The sequence below is a fragment of the Emys orbicularis genome, chromosome 2 (genome assembly GCF_028017835.1).
Source record: "Emys orbicularis isolate rEmyOrb1 chromosome 2, rEmyOrb1.hap1, whole genome shotgun sequence".
Taxonomy (NCBI): Eukaryota; Metazoa; Chordata; order Testudines; family Emydidae; genus Emys; species Emys orbicularis.
The window spans coordinates 145676662-145699152 of record NC_088684.1 but is presented as its reverse complement, the minus strand read 5'-3'; the positions used below and the strand labels follow the sequence as shown (position 1 = coordinate 145699152).

Genomic DNA, 22491 nt, shown 5'->3' with positions numbered 1-22491 from the left:
ATCTTAAAACTGTCTCCCTAACCAGAAGCTTTTGTTAACAGCAAGTGTCTCCTGAACTACAGTACTCTTACCAGAACTAATGATTGCAGGTGAAGTGTCTTAAATGATGCTCAGAAGACCTAGCTTGAAACAAGTTGAGCACCAAGAGTTGAGCACTTGAACTATGTCACTTATTTCAAAGGTGCTGAGCACATCTTACTCCCATTGCCTTGCATGAGCACTGCAGGTGATCAACACCTTTTTTTTTTGTGGGGGGGGGGGTGGAGAGAATCTGGCCACATTCTCTCCCACCTCTCACCCCTTCTGAATAAGGCCTGATCAACCTGAACTTTTGGCTAAAGCAAATGGGAGCTCTAGATAACACCTGTGAAATATCAAGGCATTGTGTTTCAATATCTAAATCTGCATTTGTTTAACTTTGGGTACCCAAATTCCAAACTGAAGAAGATTTTACTCGGGAACGGCTTTAAGGCTTAGAAGGGAAGTGATGCAGACACCCATTTGATTTATCCACAGCACACTGGAAAGTAACTTGCGATGCTGCCATTCTACTCTTTCTATTCTGACAGCTGAAATCACTCATGGGTCAGGGCACAATCCCCACTACCACGATGAGCTGTTCTTCGTGGCTAAGAAAATAAGTACGTTTTTGTAAAAAAAAAAAAAAAAAAAAAAGATATATGAAGAGTTATCACAGGTCTCTAGGGCAGTGTGTTAATCCACACACATACTGCACATTTTAAATGAATAGAAAATGTATCTGTGATCCTTACTAGTGACAACAGGTATACTTAACAATGGAAAATGCATTCTAACCGTTGTGGTCAGCCCCTCCATTGACCTGTCAGCAGCAGTGATAGCAGAGCTGCTATCAGAAACACAAGTCAAATAGTTTCTTCCTTTAGATACCTGTGGTGTCCTCAGCTCTTGCAATGCAACTGGAACCCTGAATTCAGATCTTGGCAGATAAGTGAGAGAATGATTTTCCAGCAACATTTAGTAAGTTAAATTTTAAGTAGCAAATCAATTTTGTCATTACTTTAACAGTGATAGCATTTACCTTTAAATAGATTCCTATACTATAGGCCAATTCAATTTTTTTTGCACCATTAAAAGTTTACTCATTTGCTACCAAGATTGCCCATCCATTCAACAGGTTATATTACAAACCATCCAAGTGAAGTAGTCATGGATGTGGCTGATCTAAAGAGGGAAAGAGCTTTTGCCTGTATACCTAGTCCAGTGGAGTTTGAGGGAGCCAGCTTCACAGAGAAGATGTGAAGTCTCTACTACATGATTTTTGCACCTGAACACCACGAGAGCAAATTTTGTAAAAAATGGTTTTATCAGTTCCATTTTTGTATAAAACACACGGGAGAAACCTAGCCAATCAACACACGAATTGCTGCCACATGACAAGATACTTTTTGTCAAACTTTGAATCTAAAGAACATACAAATGTTTTCTCATGTCTACAGTCAATTGTCTATGCTCTTCCATTTAACTATTTCTTAAAAAATTCCACATATCCCCATATTTCTTCTGTCCCAGTTACAGTACAATGACAGGGAGGAAGAGGGTTGGTTAAAACTCCTCTCTATGCAGTTTTCTGCTGTCCCTTCTTTCCAATCAGAGACTTATGGATGTGAGGGATTACACCTGCAGAGAGAACAATGGATTAGAATAGTGGTGCACACGACATTTTTCAACAGAGTAAGTTCTGTTAGTTCAAAGGTTTGTCCATTGCCTGAATAGCTAGAAAGCTTTCAGTGTTCTGTTCTCTAAGTTTTCACCTCTTCTTGTTCTTTGACTATCCTAGAATTCCCCGATAATAATGCACATTCTCCAGCTGTAATTTCATCCCACCCCAATGGATCCCACCTTATCATTTCAATCATAGGTTTGTTGATCCAACAGCCCATTTCTAAGCTGTAAAGCTAAAATGGAAGTTGTAAGGGTACATAAAACAGACATAATTAAGTTGCCCTATACTTACTCCTAAAGTTGATTATGGCGATGTCTGCAGGTAGAGCAGGCTGTAGAGCACAGACACGGCACGCTCAGCTAGCACAGGCATAATGGCAGTGTAGATAGGGAGGCACTGCTTAGGCAAGTGGAGTACAGATATGCCAGAACCCGAGAGTACATACCCAACACAGCTCTCTACATGCCCAAGTAGTGCCTCCCACATCTACACTGCTATTCTTCTGCAGCATACTGTCCTGCTGCCAGAGCCTTTCCCCGTCGCAGTGAAAAGTTCAGGTAGCAAGGAAAGGCTCTGGCAGCTCCCCAAGCAGAGCCTTTTACTGCTGTGGGTAGTTACATGGTGCAGAGTGGACGCAGCCTGCTTTTCACTGCAGCATGTAGCTACATGTACCCTGCATGCCACCGGGCATATCCCAATATTCCACGTATCTCAACAGAACATCCACAAAGGAAAGCACAAAGGCATGGATGCAGCAACAGAAGAGTTAAGTAGGACCATTCATTTAAGTCTCTCAAATTACTGCAGGCTATTTTTTACAGTATAGAATTTCAACGAACTCAACATCGTTATTACACGATATATGAAGAGCACTTCTGTGAAGCTTAGTCTTCTTCCTACCTAAACTACCTCATACAGCCCAGTTCTATCTGTAAGGAAAGTTGCAGTAAAGAAGTAAGGGTTATAAAGAGGGAGGGTGGACAGAGAAGCTGCAATCCTAGGATCTTTAATAAAAGTGAAACAAATCCAGATTTCCCTCAATTTACAGTTACTTTAAGTTTAATGCTCATGGAAGGTGCTGAGTGGATTATCCATAGAATATGCACTACAAGGAGAAGAGTAATTCAGTGGCCCATCCAGTCCTCTTTCTCTGAGACTGCCAAATGTCAATTGCTATGATATTTTAGATGGAAAACGATACAAATCTGGCCAGAATGTCTGCCATTATTGATCTATGTGAAGTAGTGTGACAGAAGAAATTAAAGTGACGTTAACTTATTGTCTGTCACCTTCCTTGCAACTGGCTGTGCACTTTTGTATCAACCCAGTCAGTTATGAAGCCCAGCTATACATACCTCCACCAGCAATGGTAGCTTTAATAAGGGAATCCAACTCTTCATCCCCACGAATAGCAAGTTGCAAGTGACGAGGAGTGATACGCTTTACTTTGAGATCCTTGGAGGCATTACCTGCCAACTCCAGCACCTGACAAATTAGGAGGCTATTTTAGTAAGAGTTAGACCTGTTAAAGTTTACAGAAAGCAAAATGTGGTGTCAGCTGGAACATGAAATCATGAACAACTCTCAATTAGGTACTTACATGATGCGCATTACTGCAGTATGCAAGTGCCTCAATATCTAATGTATTTATCTTCATAACACTCCTGTGCAGTAAGGCAGTGCTACTGTCCTCATTTTACAGATGGGAAAATGAGGCACAGAAACAATAACCAATTTGACCACGGTCACAAAGGGAGTTTGTGGTAAAGCAGGGAATCGAATCCAGGTCTCCCAAGTCCTAAGCTAGCACCGTAGCCACTGGACCTTCCTTCCTCTAACCATTCATTGATTCCAAGGCCAAAAGGGACCAATGTGATTACTTAAAATTTTACACCTTATTTCCAGTCTGAATTTGTCTAGCTTCAACTTCCAGCCATTGGACTGTGTTGTCTGCTAGACTGAGGAGCCCATTATGAAATATTTGTTTCCCATGTAGGTACTTACAGGCTGCAATCAATTCAACCCTTAACCTTCTTTGTTAAACTAAATAGTTTGAGTTCAAGTGTGTCACTATAAAGCATGTTTTCTAATCCTTTAATCATTCTCATAGGTCTTATCTGAACCCTCTCTTATTTATCAACATACTCCTGGACACAGTATTCCAGCTGCAGTAGCACCAGTGCCAAGTATAGAGGTAAAAGAACCTCTACTCTTACTTGAGATTCCCTCGTTTATGGATTGCTTTAGCCCTTTTGGCCACAGTGTTACATTGGGAGCTCATATTCAAGTCCACCGTGACCCCCAAAATCTTTTTCCAGCGTCACTGCTTCCCAGGATAGAGTCCCCCATCTTGCAAATATGGCCTACATTCTTTGTTCATGGCACCCACTCACTGTTTAGTTACAATCAAAAGCCTATTCTGGACAAACAAGGTATACCTAGGATAGCTTGCCTTTAATATAAGTGGCCTTCATCCATTAGTTATAGATGTAAAGGTCCACTTGTCTTTTAACCGGTTATCCAGTGTATTTTTTGCAGTTGACATAGCTTATGGAGAATCAGACTGATCTGCTTAGTCAGTTTCACTTTTGAGCTCTTATACAGCATCACAAAGCTGCACAAACAGGGGGATGCAAGTTCAAAAATCCTGTGTGTTGAAATGAAGTTTATTAGGTTTTTACAAAATAAGAAGCTGAAGTTTGTGAGCCTAAACAGATTTTCCAATAGTTTAATCAACTCTTTGCATCTATCACCCAGCTTAACCAACTGGAGGGAAAAAAAAAAACAACTATTGTCATTTAGATTTTAATATTGCCATGCTGCTTGGTTTCTACCACATACATTTGGAAGAATATTTTAGAGAGAAACTATTTGCTGCTATTTGTTTAATTTATTAGGATAAATCAAGTTAAAGTTTAACAGAGAGGAAAACTGAACGCAATGAAGGTCTAAACCAGGGGTCTCAAACTCAAATGACCACGAGGGCCACATGAGGGCTAGTTCATTGGCCCAAGGGCCACATCACTGACCCCTCCCCCCCCGCTGCCCCCATCCCTGCCCCCACTCCACCCCTTCCATGAGGCCCCGCCTCTTCCCACCCCGTCCCTGCCCCCATTCCAACCCCTTCCCTGAAGTCCCCACCCCAACTCCGCCCCCTCCCTGCCCCCAGAGGGTGCATGAGGGGTGTGGTGGGGGCTCAGGGCAGGGAGCTGAGGTACAGCAGGGGGTTGGGGTGCAGCAGGGGGCTCAGGGTAGGGAGTTGGGGTGCAGGAGGGGTGTGGGATGCGGCAGGGGGTTGGGGTGCAGCAGGGGGTTCAAGGCAGGGAGTTGGGGTACAGCAGGGAGTTCAAGGCAGGGAGTTGGGGGGCAGGGTGCAGGAGGGCTCCGGGGTGGCAGCGGCACACACCAGGGCAGGCTGCCGGCCCCGGCCCCGCTCCGGGAAGTAGCTGGAACCATGTCCCTGCGGCCCCTGGGGGAGGGGGACGCAGGGCTCTGCACACTGCTTGCTGTGCCTCCAGGTACCTCCCCCGAAGCTCCCATTGGCCACGGTTCCCCGTTCCCGGCCAATGGGAGCTGCAGGGGGGGAGGGGTGTGTCTGGAAGCCAGGGCAACACCCCCCCATGGCTGCAGGGGGCTGATGCCAGCCGCTTCAGGGAGCGGCGCGGGGCTTGAGGGGGGCAATCCTGCGGCTGTAGTCACCCCTGGCCTGGAGGGGGGGGGCGCGCGGGCGCAGGCCGCTTGGCGGGCCGCAGGAAATAGCCCCGCGGGCCGTGTGTTTGAGACCCCTGGTCTAATCACTATGTGCTCTGCAAAACAAAAGCTGGGATAATCATTCATATCACATTTGCAACAAACGGAATTACAAACATCTTTCTTTCGGTATCCAAACAATGCTGCAGTTCGGTGTCAGCAGCTTCCAATACTTACATCCCACTTGTCTTCAACATATTTATTTGGGTAGCTATTCAGAGCTACCAAGAATATATTTAGTTTCTTGTAATATCAGGCAAATTTAGTTGCAGACACTTCTCCGATCTTTCTGCCCAGCTGACTGGACGTTTGTTCTCCATAGGTTTGGAAACACGAGCATGCGAAATAAGGAGGACTATAGACAAACAGAAATATATCCACCTACCTATCTCTCTATTCGGTTATGTACAATGTGGTTTTGACAGTGGTTACTTCAAAACCTACCTCAGCAGTGAGATACTCAAGAATTGCAGCACTGTACACTGCAGCAGTAGCACCAACTCGCCCATGACTCGTAGTGCGAGTCTTCAAGTGTCTGTGGATACGACCCACTGGGAACTGAAGTAGAAACATTTGTTAGGCACTTGAGATCAAAGTCTATGCTGAAGCACTAAATTCTTGCCTAATGTTGATTAATGTCTATAATAATCTGGTGTAAGAAATGTAAATGGAGTAAAAACTTACTGAAGTAGAATACTGGATTAACCCCCACAGTGAATACAAATAAATGGCGAGCTTATTTTCAATGGGGCTGGCGAGTTTTACATCTCTAAATTTTCCTCAACAGGGACACCTCTGAAAAGTATGTTAGTTTAAAGTCAGGATTAAGTTACACGGCCTTTACATACTAGTCAGTCAAGTGTCAAATCACATACAGGGTTTGTGTTGTAAAAAACCAAAACTTTTTAAGATGCAGATCTGTACAACTAAAGAGATTACACTGTGTACTGTCAAATCAGCAGAACAATTTACATAAACCATGCAACAGGAGAGTGTTCATTGACTACTACCAGAACTGCCTGAATTCACTCTACAACCAAGGAAGTTCCAATACAGAAAGTTACATTTTACAACTAAGTTTTTGGTCACATGGTGGGAGTGGACTTTAAACGGTCATATGCAGGCATAGGAACTTATTGAATGGGCACAGCAGACTGTTTGGACTTATATATAGTGCTGTGTTTCCAAAGCACTCTGGAAGTATCCAAGTTAATCCCCACAACCCTGAAAGGCTGGTAAGTAACAAACATTAATATGATAGACAAGAATTGACACAAGTACTATTTGGGGACAAATAACACATTCAAAGCTTTTAAAGAAGTCCAATCAATCATTGCATTTAGTTACAAATTGTGATAAATACCAAAAAATTCAAAGTAATAGGAATTGTAAAATTTAATTCACGTTAGAGGGTCAGAGTAGCAGGAAAAAGCATGTCTATAGGAGCCAGAAGAAACCTTAGCATTTGATTTTGTAGTTATAAGTAGTCATGCAAAATTTCACAATAAAGCTAGAAGTGCATTTCCATTTTCCTTCCACCTCCCCGCCCCTGAACTTGCTCCACAAAAATGAAAGTTTTACTTAACAAGATTAATTATTACATTCAAATTGTAAATACTAAAGCAATACATGATTTAGCACCACTTTACCTGCAGTCCTGCTCTTTGTGAGCGAGAAACTGCCTTCGCCTTGGCCTTTCCACTGTCCTTTCCAGCCTTGCCACCAGCCTGAATAAGAGAGCAATATTAAGAATTAAGAAAGCAAGCCCATGCAGAGAAGAAAAATCTGCACTGCTTCACCTTACCTCCACCACCACCACACTTAAGAATCCAGGAGTCTTACCTCTTCTGCTTAAACTTGGAAAATTTATCCCAAAAACGAGTAAGGAACATCTCTCAGTGGTTTGAGCATTGGCCTGCTAAACCCAGGGTTGAGAGTTCAATCCTTGAGGGGGCCATTTAGGGATCTGGGACAAAAATCTGTCTAGGGATTGGTCCTGCTTTGAGCAGGGGGTTGGACTAGATGACCTCCTGAGGTTCCTTCCAACCCGGATATTCTAGGATTCTTTAAAACAAGTCACTTTTGTATACAACAGTTGGATATGCAATGTCTCGAGAGAAACTCCCAAATATGCTTCACTGCAAACTTTCCTCAAGCATCAAGAGTTCTCTATATTAAAAATTCTTGAGCATGAAGGCTTAACTATTTAGTTGCACCTAACTTTTCAGGTCTGCAGCTGCTTAAAAATGTTTACATAAAACGCTGTAACCAAACCCACCCCATACATATATTCCTTTCTCACCAGTTTTCTTAAGATCTCATGACTGCTTCATGCTAGAGCCAGAAAAATTTGAGAACACAGCCATGCTATTTCAAAAGTCAGTACTTGTGCTGATATAACAGTTTGTTAGCAGACCAGAATCTTAAGCAATTCTATTTCAATTCTATTCTATTTCAGTTGTAATTTTCCACAATGAATTTTCATGAATTAGCTGATCACCTAATGGATATTCTTACCTGAACTATTTTATTCGGCTGAATAGGTAAATTTATCTGACAATCCCAAAAAATCTAGACACTAACCCCACCCCCGCCGGTTTTTGTTATACTAAACTGCAAGGCTCACCATGCAATTATGTTGATAAATTACCTAAGGTGTAGAAGCTGGGGGTGGGTGGGGGGTGTGTGAAAATTCATAGATTCCAAGGCCACAAGGGACCACTGCGATCATTTAGTCTGAGCTCCTATTAACAGGTCGTAGAACTTCCTCAAAATTCCTAGAGCATAGACGCGCTCCATGGGTTACGCAAACCCGACTTATGGAAATCCGGACTTACGGAAAAAGTTCCGTAAGCTCCCCCCCCCACACCACCCGTAATTGTCAGAGATACGTTCCCGACTTATGCAAGGCATTCCGGAACGGAATGCTTGCGTAAGTCGGGGAGCTTCTGTATCTTGATTTTAAAATAGTCTGTGATGGACAATCCATCACGACCCTTGATAAATTGTTCCAATGATTAATTGCTCTCAGTTAAAAATTTACGCCTTATTTCCAATCTGTATTTGTCTAACTTCAACTTCCAGCCATTGGATCATGTTAGACCGTTCTCTGCTATACTGAAGAGCCTGTCATCAAATATTTGTTTCCCCATGTAGATACTTACAGACTAATCATGTCACACCTTAACCTTCTCTTTGTAAACTAAGTAGATTGAGCTCCTTGAGTCTATCACTATGAAGCACGTTTTCTAATCCTTTAATCATTCTCATGGCTCTTCTCTGACCGCTCTCCAATTTATCTCCTTGAATTGTGCACATCAAAGCTGAATAAAGTATACCAGCAGTATAACCTCTCTACTCCTACTTGAGATTCCCTGGATTAGCCCTTTTGGTCACAGCACAGGACTGGAAGCGGATTATTCACCACAAACCCTAAATCTTTTTCACAGATACTACTTCCTATGGTAGAGTCCCCCTACTTATAAGTATGGCCTGTATCTTTTGTTCCTAGATGTATACATTTACATTTAGATATTAAAACGCCCATTGTTTGCTTGTGCCCATCTTACAGAATTTTCTGGATCGCTTGGTATCTTCATTGTTTACCACTCTCCCAAACTGTGTCATCTGAAAGCTTTATCAGGGATGATGATTTTATGTTTTCTTCCATGTCATTAATAAAAAACGTTAATAGCATAGGGCCAAGAACGGATACCTGCAGGATCCTACTAGAACAGTGATTCTCAAACTTTTGTACTGGTGACCCCTTTCACATAGGGAGCCTCTGAGTACGATCCCCCTTATAAATTAAAAACACTTTTAAATATATTTAACACCATTATAAATGCTGGAGGCAAAGCAGGGTTTGGGGTGGAGGATGATAGTTCGCGACCCCCCACATAATAACCTAACGACCCCCCGAGGGGTCCTGACCCCGTTTGAGAACCCCTGCACTAGAAACACACCTGTTCAGTGATGAATACCCATTTGAGAGAAAGTGCATCTCCCACCCCTGCACACACCACATATGGCCAGATGTTAAGCTTTGGCCCTGTCAACACTGGTTCTCCACTTGTGAGGTAACTCCCTTCTCTTCATGTGTCACTATATAATGCCTGCATTTGTAATTTTCACTCCATGCATCTGAAGAAGTGAGGTTTTTTACCCACAAAAGCTTATGCCCAAATAAATCTGTTAGTCTTTAAGATGCCACCGGACTCCTTGTTCTTTTTAGCAAAGTCATCCAACCCCATTAAAATAATGCTTTCTTCTGCTAATGCTGTGAACTAGATTCACTTGTAGTGAGGATGCAGTGCCGCCTACTGGATAGAGAACTGGACTGGGACTCCAGACAGGAGACAAGGTTCTATTTCTGCTCTGCCACTAGCCTAGTGGGTGACTATGGGCAAGTCACTTCACCTCTATGCCTGAGTTTCGCCATCTGTAAAATGGAGATAATGATGTTTACCTCTTTTATAAAGTGCTTTGAGATCAACTGATAAAGATAACGTATTATTGTGTTGAAAGAGTAGTTTTGATACTCCTGGATCTTTTGGAAAGCAATGAACATGCAGCTTTCAATTCACCTACTATTTCCCTACTCCTCAATTAAGCCAGTTTTCAAAACAGGAACATTGTTTCCACTTAAAGAAAAATACCTACCTCCACACTAAGGAAACCCACTACCTAACCATCTTTAGCTTTCAACAGCAGCTAAGATAAATGAAGGCGTTAAACAATGTAAATCCTCAAATTTAGTGTAATCCTCCCAAAAACAGACTGGCCTCTTAGTGTAAAGTGACATCCCATCAACTTGCACATGCCTGGCAGACTGCCTGATAACTGTCTAAAATTTCAGCCACTTTTTTTGCTCCCAACACTGAATTACAAAATACAATAGTACTTATTACCTGCCAGGGAAAACTACTGTCTTGACATAGTCCCACCTCTCCCAGACCCAATTATGAGGTACAGGGTGCAACATTTCCTTCCCTTTAATATATTTGGGCAGTTTAGCAATTTATTTCAATGAGACATCACTAACCAGAAATCTAAGCAAGCTGTAAGTATCTGAACCCTATATCTGCCCCAACTTTCCTTACCAATTTACATTAAAAAAATAAAAATAAAAAATAAAAATCATAATTTCCCCTACTGTTCACAGTCTTCACAAAGTGTTGTCAAATGCATACAAGTAAATAGATGGAAAAAGGGTCTCTTTCCCTTGCGTGTCCTCTCCCCCTGTTTTTCAGCTACAATCTCCAATACTACTTGTAACATTAGTAGGTAAAAAGATTTCAAACAGAAGTATGATTTTTAAGTTGTGTCCCTTTAAGACTAGTCCTACTTTTATTTCCTTATAAAATGCTTGATACATTTTTATTTCCTGTTGCCACCCAACAGTTCCATTATTTTTCAGAAGGTGGAAACATTTAAAAAATGCAGGGCAGGGTTTGTGCATAATAAACTATTTGCACAGCGGCAGTTTAGAAGACTACATCAGCTTTATCTACTCAAGGTGGGGGAAGGGGGAAAAAAAAAAATCACAGATGACTTTGTATATTGATGTATTAATCCTCGAGTCCCAATTGCTACTATCAGAAAAATGAGTAACAGAACAGAAAGTTCTTTCAGAGAGATTTATACGAAAGGTACGAGTGAATTTGCTATTTGGGACTACTGATTTCAAGGATTACCCTTCGCCACCCTAACGTAGTAAAGTTAGGGTTAGGGAAACTGGGGAATCCCCCTAAACCAGGCTTTTAATAGAAACACCCCTGAAACTTTACCATGCAATGAATACCACTGCCCCATAATTAGTGTAATTTCCCTTTGATTTCATCTCTTCATATACATACACATTACATATAAAAAATCTGAACTCTACTTTTCTGTGAGCTGCACAACATTTTGGGGCTATTAAGAAATGAACAAGGAGGGGATTTACGAGTTTTCCCACAAACTCCTAAAGAAAACTAAATTAAGACTTCCACACACATGGACTCAAGTGACAATGGAAGTAATTGTGGAGTCAGTTAATAACTGAAGATAGGACTGGATAGAATGTTTCCCGACTAGGAATTGCTAAGGACCAACCAGCCAAAAAACTAAACCATTCAGAAATATTAAGTTCCACTAAAATTGGGAAGATTGCAGCTGGCCCAGAATTTCCAGTGGCACTGTACCATATTACCACAGTGGGGAAACAGCTTCACAATGAATTAAAGAAGAGAACAGGGACATTATGAAACATATTATTGTACTGGGTGTAATAGTAGCTATCTGAAAGTGGCACTCAGGTCAGAGCACCCTCCACTTCACAGTACGGCTTGAAGGTTCTGATTAGGCTACTTCTCAAAGAGGACTAAGGAATACAGATGGAGTTAAAAAATTGGATGACATTTTCCATTCAACATTCCACATCCAGAGGGAAAGAGAGCTCCCTGACCAAGATAGAGCTTAAAGTTTAAAAAGCTAATGTCTATATTAAAGGGTCATTACCAACTTGAAATCTAGCCTATTTAAAAAATTGTTAGAAGTCCCCCCCACTAATTTTTGATACTTAAAAAAATATATTTTTTTTTACACACACAGCATCAGGAAAGACAAAAAAACCCTACATAAACAAGGGAAAAGGAAAAAGGAAAATAGTAAAAGTGACTAGAGCACAAAACTCAGACAAATGTGGTGGTTTTATTTTTTTTTATTTTTTAACCTGATGTTATCTAGATATCTTGGGTACTTATATGGCCCAATTATCATCTCTGTGACCTCACAATTGTTAATGTATTTATGAGGTAGCAAAGTACTATTCTCCCCATTTTACAGATTGGGAATGATGGCACAGAGAGACTAAGTGACTGTCAGAGGTCACACAGGAAGTCTCTGGTAGAGCTGGGAACTGAACCATGGTCTCTAGAGACCTAAGCTAGTGTCCTAACTAGTGGGCTAATCTGTCTCTACCCTTTAAAGAATTGTATCCTGCTCAAGCAGAGATCTCTTGGAGACAAATCATCATCAACACAACAATGGCTTACACTAAACATGCATACTATTTTAGTGATTAACATGTGAAAAGCACCACTGTTTAAGCAAGTGCAAAGTCTTCACACCTGTGTATAGTAATTTGGTAGTTTAACATTTAAATACTGTACCTGCTCCAGATGTTACAGTGTTACTCCAGTTAAGCTAGTTTAAAGACTGAAAAGCTTAAGAAGAGAAGCTGTTTTTGGAAACTCATTTGAGCCACTGTTGCCACACACATGCATTGTATGTTAGGCCAGGTCTATGCTACCAGTGCTTTGGTGATATAGCTATACCACCAAAGCACTCCTAACATGTATGCTGCTTAAGAACATAAGAATGACTATTCTGGGTCAGACCAATGGTCCATCAAGCCCGGTATCCAGTCTTCCGACAGTGCTCAGTGCCAGTGCTTCAGAGGACAATTATCGAGTAATCCATCCTGTCATCCACTCCCAGCTTCTGGCCATCACTGGTTTAGAGACACAGAGCATGGGATTGCGTCCTATCTTGGCTAATAGTCACTGATGGACCTACCCTCCTTGAACTTATCTAATTCTTTTTTGAACCCAAGTTATATTTGGGTCTTCAAAACATTCTCTGGCAAAGAGTTCCATAAGTTGTGCATTGTGTGAAGTACTTCCTTATGTTTGTTGTAAACCTGTTGCCTATTAATTTCATTGGGGTAAATAACACTTCCCTATTCACTTTCTCCACACCATTCATGATTTTATAGACCTCTATTGTATCCCCTCCCCCCTTAGTTATTTCTTTTCTAAGCTGAACAGTCCCAGTTTTTCTTAGCTCTCCTCATATGGATGCTGTTCCATATCCCTAATCATTTTTGTTGACCTTCTCTGTACCTTTTCCAATTCTAATACAACTTTTTTGAGATGGGGGCCCAGATATGCACACAGTATTCAAGTATGAATGGACCATGGATTTATATGGTGGCATTATAATATTTTCCTATCCCTTTCCTAATGGTTGCTAATATTAGCTTTTTGACTGCCACTGCACACTGAGCAGGTGTTTTCAAAGAACTATCCACGATGAGTCCAAGATCTCTTTCTTGAATGGTAACAGCTAATTTAGACCCCATCACTTTGTATGTACAGTCGGGATGTTTTCCAATGTACATCATTTTGCATTTATCAACATAAAAATGTCATTGCCATTTTGTTTCCCAGTCACCCAGTTTTGTGAGATCCTTTTGTAAGTCTCTGCAGTCAGCTTTGGACTTAACTATCTTGAGTGATTTTGTATCATCTGCAAGCTTTTCCAACCCCTTTTTTCAGATAATGTATGAATAAGCCGAACAGCATTTGTCCCAGTACAGATCTTGGGGGGACCCTGCTATTTACCTCTCCACTGTGAAAACAGACCATTTATTCCTATCCTTTGTTTTAACCAGATCCATGAGAGGACCTTCCCTCTTAGCCCATGACTGCTTACTTTGTTTAAGAGCCTTTGGTGAGAAACCTTGTCAAATGCTTTCTGAAAGTCCAAGTACACTATATCTGCTGGATCACTCACGTCCATATATTTGCTGACAGCCTCAAACAATTGTAACCGATTAGTGAGGTATGATTTCCCTTGACAAAAACCATGTTGACTCTTCCCCAACATACCATGTTCATCTATGTGTCTGATCATTCCGTTCTTTAATACAGTTTCAGCCAATTAGCCTGGTACTGAAGTTAGGCTTACCGGCCTGTAATTGTCAGGACCGCCTCTGGAGCCTCTTTAAAAAAGAAAAATCAGCATTACAGTAGCTATCCTCCAGTCTCCTGCTACAGAGGCTGATTTAAGCGATAGATTACACAACACAAAGTAGTAGTCCTGCAATTTTATATCAAGGTCTTTCAGAACTCTTAGGGTGAATACCATCTAATCCTGGTGACATATTATTGTTTAATTTATCAATTTCTTCCAAAACTACTTCTACTGACAGCTCAGTCTGGGACATTTCCTCAGAACTGTCACCTAAAAAGAATGGCTCAGATGTGGGAATCTCCGGAACATCCTCTGTTATGAAGACTGGTGCAAAGAATTTATTTAGCTTCTCTGCAACGGCCTTGTCTTCCTTGAGTGCTCCTTCAGCTTATACTGGAAAGACTGCTTTTGCCTCTACAACTTATTCCAGGCCCCACCCACAAGAGCAAAATAAATTATACCAGCAAAGGCGCAATTTTGCCAGCACACTGTATCAGTGAGAGATCACAACTCTTCATACCCCTGACCAACATAGCTGTGCCAGCAAGTGTGTAGTATAGTCCTGACCTACTTTACTATAGAAGAGGACAAATTTATATAAAAATCAGTAAGGTTTTCAGAGGGTCACTGCTCTCTAATCCTGACCACTAGTCATTCTTCTGGCAAAGAATGACTAAATGAGGCTTTGTTCCAAAACAGTCAGTTCTATCCCTTAAAGAAAAAGGCCACTGATTATAAATTGTCTAAATTAGCTATCCAAATTACAACATTTTCAAAACAGTTTACCTGTCACAGATTTGGCATTTACATGCCTGTGAAGGGGGCTGTTTTTGGTTCAATATCAAGTAGTACTGAGTCAGCTTTACCATTAGAAATCAAAATTTCAAAGTTTGTTGCAAGACTTCTTAGTTAATCTTTTGAAACCAATTTCTGCTGCTTTCTAGTAGAGAAGCTCAACCTCTCCCCTAGTTTTCATAAAATTGTCAAGATGGCAGGTTCTTGTCTGCTCATTAGTGTGAGCTTATAGCGGGGCAGTTACCCTGCTCCTGAGAGAAAAGGCTAGGCTGACTGAGGAAGCAGCCCCAATCAGGCCACACCTGGCCCGGTTATAAGGGCTCAGGGATAAGCTGGGTCAGTCTCTCTCTAGCTGTGGAAAGGGAAGGACCTAGCTGTTGGGGAGAAAAGGGTACCTGGAGTGGAGCAGGGCTGGGGAAAGGCCAGAGGAGCTGGGGAGCTCCAGCCTGGCAACTCCCTGGGCTGAGGCCTTGGTAAAGGCCTATGCAGGTATTTGGGCTGGGAGGTGCAGCCCAGAGATAGGCAGAGGGTCCAACCTCCTTGCCAATGATGAGTAGCCATGACAGACTGCAGTTTGCCCCAGTGAGTGGGGGGGCTAGATGATGACTGGCAGAAGCCACTGAGGCAAGGTGGGTGAGAGGGTTGGGGGTTCCCCTGGGAGGGGAGACCTAGACTGTGGTGGGGTACTGCTGCGGCAGCACCCCAAGGTAAAGGGCACGGGGGTCCAGGAGGGACCTGGAGGGCCAGCGGCATGCGAGACACTAGCCAGTAGGAGGTACTCTGTATGCTGGAGAGCTAATTCTCGAGATAACCAGCAGGAGGTGCTGCACCGGTGAGTCTCACTTTGCTACAGTACTATATTTGACAGGTGAAACCAACTTGTCAAAAAAATCCACTAGGTCATCCTGAATACATCCCCTGCCATCTGACATTGTTTAGGGCAGTGGTCTCCAAACTTTCTGATCGTGCACCCCATCAGTAAAAAAAAAAAAAAAAAAATGGCTCTACCATTGCCACCCCAAGTGCGCAAAAAAAAAAAAGCGCTCAGACTCCTGCCCGAACTGCTGAGCACACACACAAAAAGCTGCCCAAACTGTCATGCACCCCAAAGGATCCTCTTGTGCACCCCACTTTGGAGACCACTGGTTTAGGGCACAAATAAGACTCCATCACCCATCTATCTTGGGCTACACTTTGCATGACCACTATGTTAAGTCCCATAAGCCTTCCCTCTCTGGTAGCATCCAGAGGGATTCTTTCAGTCGGCTCCTTTAGCTACAAGATTTATCCTACTCACCATAGGTGCTCAAATGGCACACACGATTTGGAATGGACATGGGTTGGCCAGAGAGGGTTGAAACTTTGCAGAAGTTCAAGACGTACAATAGCTTTGAGGAATAAGACTAAGATAGAATATAGCAAGGTTTCAGATATAGTACTTCCACTCAGGTCTTGCAGTTTCTGAGCAGAACAACAATAATTTGTCTAAAAAGTCTCTTGCTTCATCAGTGAAGCTGCATTTAAGGAGCCCAACCAAGGGGCAAGCAAACTGTCTCTGCTCTGCTGGATCTCTGAGTGCCAATGCACAGCAAGGATTCAGGAGCATAGCTGATAGTTCCACCTCTATATTTAGTGGCAGACAGTATATAATAACTATAGAGCTGTTCTATCAGGATGAGTACACCACCTGGTTGCTGAGGTTGTTCACGAGGATTTGAATCTTAGGCAGTTAAGTCACACCTCCATCACTCAAGGTTGCCTGCAGAATCAAGGTAACTACAACATTGGTCCAAGTTTTCTTCACGATCATAGTGAGACTTTAGATTTTAAAAAAGTAATTTCTACAGAAGCAACATTTCTCTCAAGGGAAATCTCACTATATGCCACAGGTAAGCAAATGCTTGAGCAGGACTTGGCCTACCTTAGTAATTTACACTTTGTAATTAAAACAGTTCTTTATACTGGCATTTTCTTTTAGTATAGGTTGCAAGCCAAGCTTGCTGTTACCATACCCACAGCCCAGGAGCAATGACTTGGAAAGTAACCTGGATACTAAGCATAAGTGACTATTACTACCATTAGGCTAATTTAAAGTACTTAGATGGTGGAATTCAAGAGGACTAATGATATTTTCCTATTCAGGAGAGCAAAAAGACTCTTTTGGATTTAGAAATTTACATTTTTCTTGCAATCTTAATAGTTGTAATATGTTTTATTGTTTAAATTAAACATCTCCTGTGCAGGATCACTGTTCAGCACAACTCTGGAAATGTTTCCTGACTGAAGCTGATGCTCCAGCAGAGACAGAACAGTATGGTGTTGTGTCCCCACTCTCTCTCCTTCCTCCCCCCCACCGCCCCTTTCAGCTCAAGAAAGTTTGGTTTAAAAGAATTTTAAACTATTATGTGTTGTCTTAGTAGATTCCACATTTTACCTGCACAGCCATATTTTAGCATTTGGGGGGAGGGGGGAAGAAAGCAATCAAACTTTAGCCCTAATCTTATGACAACTACTTTAAGTCTCAGAGTGAGTCATTTGAGTGTTTTATTTCTGCTTTTATACATTTTGAAGAAGTGGAAGAGTCTCAGTACTAAGTGTTGTTTTCTTAAGCAATAAATCTAGATGTTCAGTCTTTTCTAACCACCATGCTAAACTTCCTTTTGTTATTTAGGTACTGCCATGGGTGAAGTTTGATGTGCAATAAATATTTGTGTCTTGTGACACTATGGGGCTCTCTTACCCTATTGATGATATGGATTAAGTCCAAGATAAAGGACTAGGCAAATAAATATCAGAACTTCTGGAAAGATTCACTGGTTCCCAGAGATCATTGGTCACCCAAGGAAAGAAGCATTTAAGTCAGGTAAATCCCTGTATTCTATTTACCATCATGATTATGCTACTAGAAGATATTCCTAGAATATGCTGCTACATTTAACCTGATGTTGTGTTTATAATATTGCTTGTTTATGATATAGTAGCAATGCTTCACTTAATTTGAGACAGCATTTAATAATACAATTTGTTAATCAGTTGCCAAGAAGTAGGAGATGAGCTTATCAGACAGTTATTCAAGGATAATTTCTTAAATCTTGCAAAGCACTCCTACTTTAACCCTTACAATTACATCCCTTTGCTTTGGGTCAGGAAAGACCATATGCACAAAAGGGAAAATGCCCATAAAACACAGCCTGTAGAGAGCTCCTTGTGACTATTTTGATTGATGATTAAATCTGCAATGAATTAAAAAATGAATTCAGTTCAAGACAGAAGCAAATATGGCTATGTGCATTTTTAAAATTTAAATACATCTATACAATCTAGGTGCAGTTCTCGAGCTTCTGCAAATTTCCAATGTGAACTTGTTCAAAGTTTGCATATTCCTGCCATAAGTGTGCAAAACCCTGTATAAGCATTAATGTTAATACTCCCCTGAAGCTGGAAATACTATCCCCATTTTATGGATGTAGTTTCTGTGAGTTTGAAATTCAAGGTCACAAGTTCTCAACGGAATAGCCTTCCCTCACCATCCTGTATTCATTCCTCCAGATTCTGTACTGCTTAATGGGGTTACAGCTGTCTTTAAGAGCCCTCACTGAACTGTAATTTGACAGTGAGAAGAGCCTCAGTGGAGTACAGAGTAGATCTTAACTCATGTCTAGAGATTAAACTTGAATACTGTGGTCTAATAACTTTGAGCAATGACATCCTGCTTGCGCTATCCATTAAGTGGAAACATGGTCCCTGACCCATGGGTTTTACTACCTTAGACAAAAATAACTGACTTTTCTAGCATTACCTACTCCTGTAAAGGAAGACAATTCTTAACTGCAGAAGACACCTCCAAGTACCTCAACCCAGAAAAAGTTTCAAAGAAGTTACCTTAAGACTATTTACAACCAAACTATTTACTACCACAGCCTTCTGTGGTAGAAAGCAAATTTTGAAAAAGCATAACATGTATATGAGACTCAAGTAAACTTTTTAATGCAGTCTCCCTCTTGAGTTGACTCCGCTCTCTGATCCGGCTTCCAGATGTGCAATTATTAATGCGCGTTTACTACACTTTGCAGCCCCAGCTTTCGAAGAGCGCAGACATCGCTACACTCTCAAGGGAGAGGATGAGACAAAACTAAGCTTGGCCGAAGGTTCTTTTCTACCTTCAATTCCCTGCGTATCACGTGCAGTTTTGAAAATCTTCAGATTACTTCCTACACCCCCTTGGAGCACGGAGGGGGGCAGCTACCACTTCGCCAGCGGGGAAACTGAGCGGTCACAGCGGGTCACTGGCGAACTTCGGACCGGCACCTCCCAGTCCAGCCCCCCGCCGCGGGAGCCGCGGAAACGCGAGTGACGGCTGCAGGGCTGGATGGGAGGCACGGACGGTGACCGAGGGTAACGCAGCCCGGCGCGCGGTCTGACAGCCGAGGACAGGGCCGCTGCTTGGGGAGTCACTAACCCGCCGTCCCGGGCCGGCGCCAGGAGCGCGCTCGCACCCCGCCGGCCGGACTTTCACCCGCTCGCCGCAGGCAGCGCCCGGCCCAGCTGCTTTGGAGAGGCTTCCGCGGGACGCGGGCCCCACTCGCCCGCTTAGGAGTCCCAAGGCGCCCGGCGCAATCGCGGCCCGAGGCAGCTCGGCGGCCCCGCTCCACACTGCGGGCAGGGGGCCCCGCGCGACCCCGCCCCGGGAGCTAGGGCAGGGGCGCCCCCCGCCTGAGGGACCCCCGGGAGCCAGGTGCCCTCTCTCAGCGCTGCCGCTTTGGAAGAGGGCGCAGGCACCCGGCGCTTCCCGCCAACAGGAGCCCGGCCGGGTCGGCCGCCGGCCCCGTCCCTCCCGCCCCTCACCATGGTTTCGCCGCTGCCGTTCGAGGTCCGGTCCCGATTCCGCCGCGCTAGAGCCGCCTCAGGAGCCGCGAGACAATAAACCGCCTGAGCGCGAGGAGGGAGCCTGGCCTGCCGCGGCCGCTCCAAGCCAATCAGGCCGCCCCATGCTAGTTTGAACCTCCCGCCCCGACCAATCCCGCCATCGCTTCTTGCCTCCTCGGCTGGCTGGCCCCGCCCCGCGGCCCGTTTAACGGCTGTTTTTCCTTTGCACACGGCACGCAGGGGCGAGGGAAGTGAGGCCGAGGGGGCTCGGCGTGGGAGGGAGGAATGGGAGAGTGACGTGGCCAGTGGCCAATAGTAGCAGCAAAACCGTCCTCGGAAGGCGGGGCTACACAAATGATTGCTCTCACTGCCAATGGAAAGAACAGAAAGTTTCCCGCCCATTCTCTCCCCTTCCCCCCACTTGTTTGTTTGCGCTCAGAAAAAATGGAGACGGGGGTTCCGGGCGGAGTCGTCTCTCCGGCTGCCCACGTAGGGGAGTAACAGTGCACCCCCCATATACACCCCTCCCTCCCGCCCGCAACGGGGACCGAGCCCCCATCTCCTTCCTCCGCTGCAACGGGATGGGGCAACCCCCAAGCCCCCATCTACACCCCTCCCCCATTCAGTGGGGCATGCACCCATCCCCCATATACACCCGCAGCTGCCCCTTAGTCTACATGGTGGGGAACTTGCAGCCTCAATGGGTGTGACCTTCCTCCCCCATACAGAGGCCCCACACCTATCACCTCATGTATGCGGCAGCCCCCAAGATGCCTTCCCACCTACACAGGTAGGTGCCCCACCCCGACACAATTATTACATAGTTGCATTACCTGAGCACGCAGAGGCCTCTCTCAGGTGCTGGGTCCACAGTGCTGGGCACTGTACATGTCTGAAGAAGACACACCTAGTCCATGCCCTCACTGAGCTTCTCGGGAAAGACAAATGCCATTCGAAGGGTGGGGGCAGAGCAATACAATGACATTTGCACATTTCTGTTTACTGTTATTATTTACATTATGGTAACATCATCTAGAGGCCTCAGCTGGAATCAGGCCCCCACTATGCCAGGTGCTGTACAAACATGGTAAGAGACAGTTTCTAGGGATCTGACAAATAAATAAGACTGGGTGGGAGGAGAGGGGACTTGTCCAAGGTCAATGGTCAAGTCGGGAGTAGAACACGGATCTCCTGGTATCTAGTTTGTTGCTCTGCTCTACTCACTGGATCACACTGCCTCCCAGTTTCTTTTTATTAGATGTGCCACCCTCACCCAGAAGGGGGCTCCCATCTTCTAGTATGTATCCTCTCCCCTAATATGACCCACTCTTGATGGAGGGTGCCCAAACTCACACAAAGGTAGGTCTGCCCAATATGTGTCCCTCCATCACACACATAAATGAAATAGGATTGCCAACTTTCTAACTGCACAAAACCGAACACCTTAGGTCCGCCCTTACCCCGAGGCCATGCCCCCTGCCCCACCCCTTCCCCGAGGCCATGCCCTCCGCTCACTTCTCCCACACCCTCACTCACTTTCACTGGGCTGGGGCAGGGATGCAGGAGCGGGTGAGGGCTCTAACTGAGGGTGTGGGCTCTGGGTGGGGCCAGAAATGAGGGGTTCAGCGTGTGGGAGGGGGCTCTGGGCTGGAGCAGGGGGTTGGGGTGCAGGAGGGGGTGAGGACTACGGCTAGGGGTGTGGGCTCTGGGGTGGGGCCAGGGATGAGCGGTTTGGGGTGCAGGAGGGGGCTCGGGGTTGGGGCACGGGCTTACCTCTGGCGGCTCCCAGTCAACGACACAGCAGGGCTAAGGCAGGCTCCCCGCCTGTCCTGGCTCCGCACTGCACCCCGGAAGCGGTCAGCAGGTCCAGCTCCTAGGCGGGGCGGCCACAGCCAATGGGAGTGTGGAGCCAGTGTTTGGGGCAGGGGCAGCACGCGGAGCCCCGTGACCCCCCACCTAGGAGCTGGACTAGTCTGCCTTAGCTCCTCACCACTGCCGACCAGACGTTTAACTGCCTGGTCGGTGGTGCTGCCCGGAGCTGCCAGGGTTCCTTTTCGACCGGGTGTTCCGGTTGAAAATCGGACACCTGGTCACCTTAAATTGGAAGGCTTACCACTATGTGCCTCTTCCCTGAACCCCACTGTGATGGGGGTCCCTGGGGTGAAACCTGGACTGTGGGACTGCTGTGCCCTCCAAACCCACCAGCTGGGGCTGTCCCTCACACTGTGATGCTGATGTCAAGCTACAACCTCTGATAGGCACTGCACTTACCATCCACAGGCAGGGCCACACCCAGCTGAGTTACATGAATGATCTCCCAGCCACTCATGAACCACCAATAAAGAGGCTTCAGCCTCATGCAGTGTTTTTTTCATACCCCTGACCAACAAAAGTCTTACAACAAAAGTGCTAGTGTAGACAAAGCTCTGCAAAGAGATTATAGGTCCGAGTGTGCAATGTTCCAATTTGCCTGACTCATAGGGGTCTGTTACGAAGTCCCACCTAACTTGGATACACAAGTGCGACCCACAAAGGCTAAAGTCCTACTGCAAAGTGATCTGCCCTGGAACACGTAGTCTGCACAGTCTGGTCCTTGGCAAGCTTGTAACACCCGGAGCTGTTAATGCCAAGGGTGA

At 44.5% G+C, this 22491-nt stretch overlaps 1 protein-coding gene across 2 annotated transcripts; it reads right to left on the bottom strand.

Moving 5' to 3' along the window:
* Nucleotides 1–1326: 1326 nt before the first annotated feature.
* On the bottom strand, nucleotides 1327–19987 carry LOC135873501 (histone H2A.V). 2 transcript variants are annotated; one of them, XM_065398040.1, is made up of 6 exons: nucleotides 19835–19987; nucleotides 14110–14222; nucleotides 7105–7182; nucleotides 5900–6013; nucleotides 3061–3190; nucleotides 1327–1659 (listed from the first exon to the last, which is right to left on the bottom strand). In XM_065398040.1, exons 2-6 carry the CDS (start codon nucleotides 14116–14118, stop codon nucleotides 1598–1600), a joined length of 393 nt encoding a protein of 130 aa, XP_065254112.1. In that variant the 5' UTR covers nucleotides 14119–14222; nucleotides 19835–19987; the 3' UTR covers nucleotides 1327–1597. The 2 variants fall into 2 exon arrangements, with proteins under 2 accessions (XP_065254112.1, XP_065254113.1); XM_065398041.1 differs by lacking the exon at nucleotides 14110–14222.
* Between the last annotated feature and the right edge of the window lie 2504 nt (nucleotides 19988–22491).

What these genes read in the sequence shown, in the direction of transcription:
- LOC135873501 (XM_065398040.1), bottom strand. An exon ending in CACAAAGAGCAGGACTGCAG is followed by an intron (nt 6,014 to 7,104) that starts GTAAAGTGGTGC and finishes TTTCTACTTCAG; the next exon opens with TTCCCAGTGGGTCGTATCCA. An exon ending in AGCTACCATTGCTGGTGGAG is followed by an intron (nt 1,660 to 3,060) that starts GTATGTATAGCT and finishes TTCTCTCTGCAG; the next exon opens with GTGTAATCCCTCACATCCAT.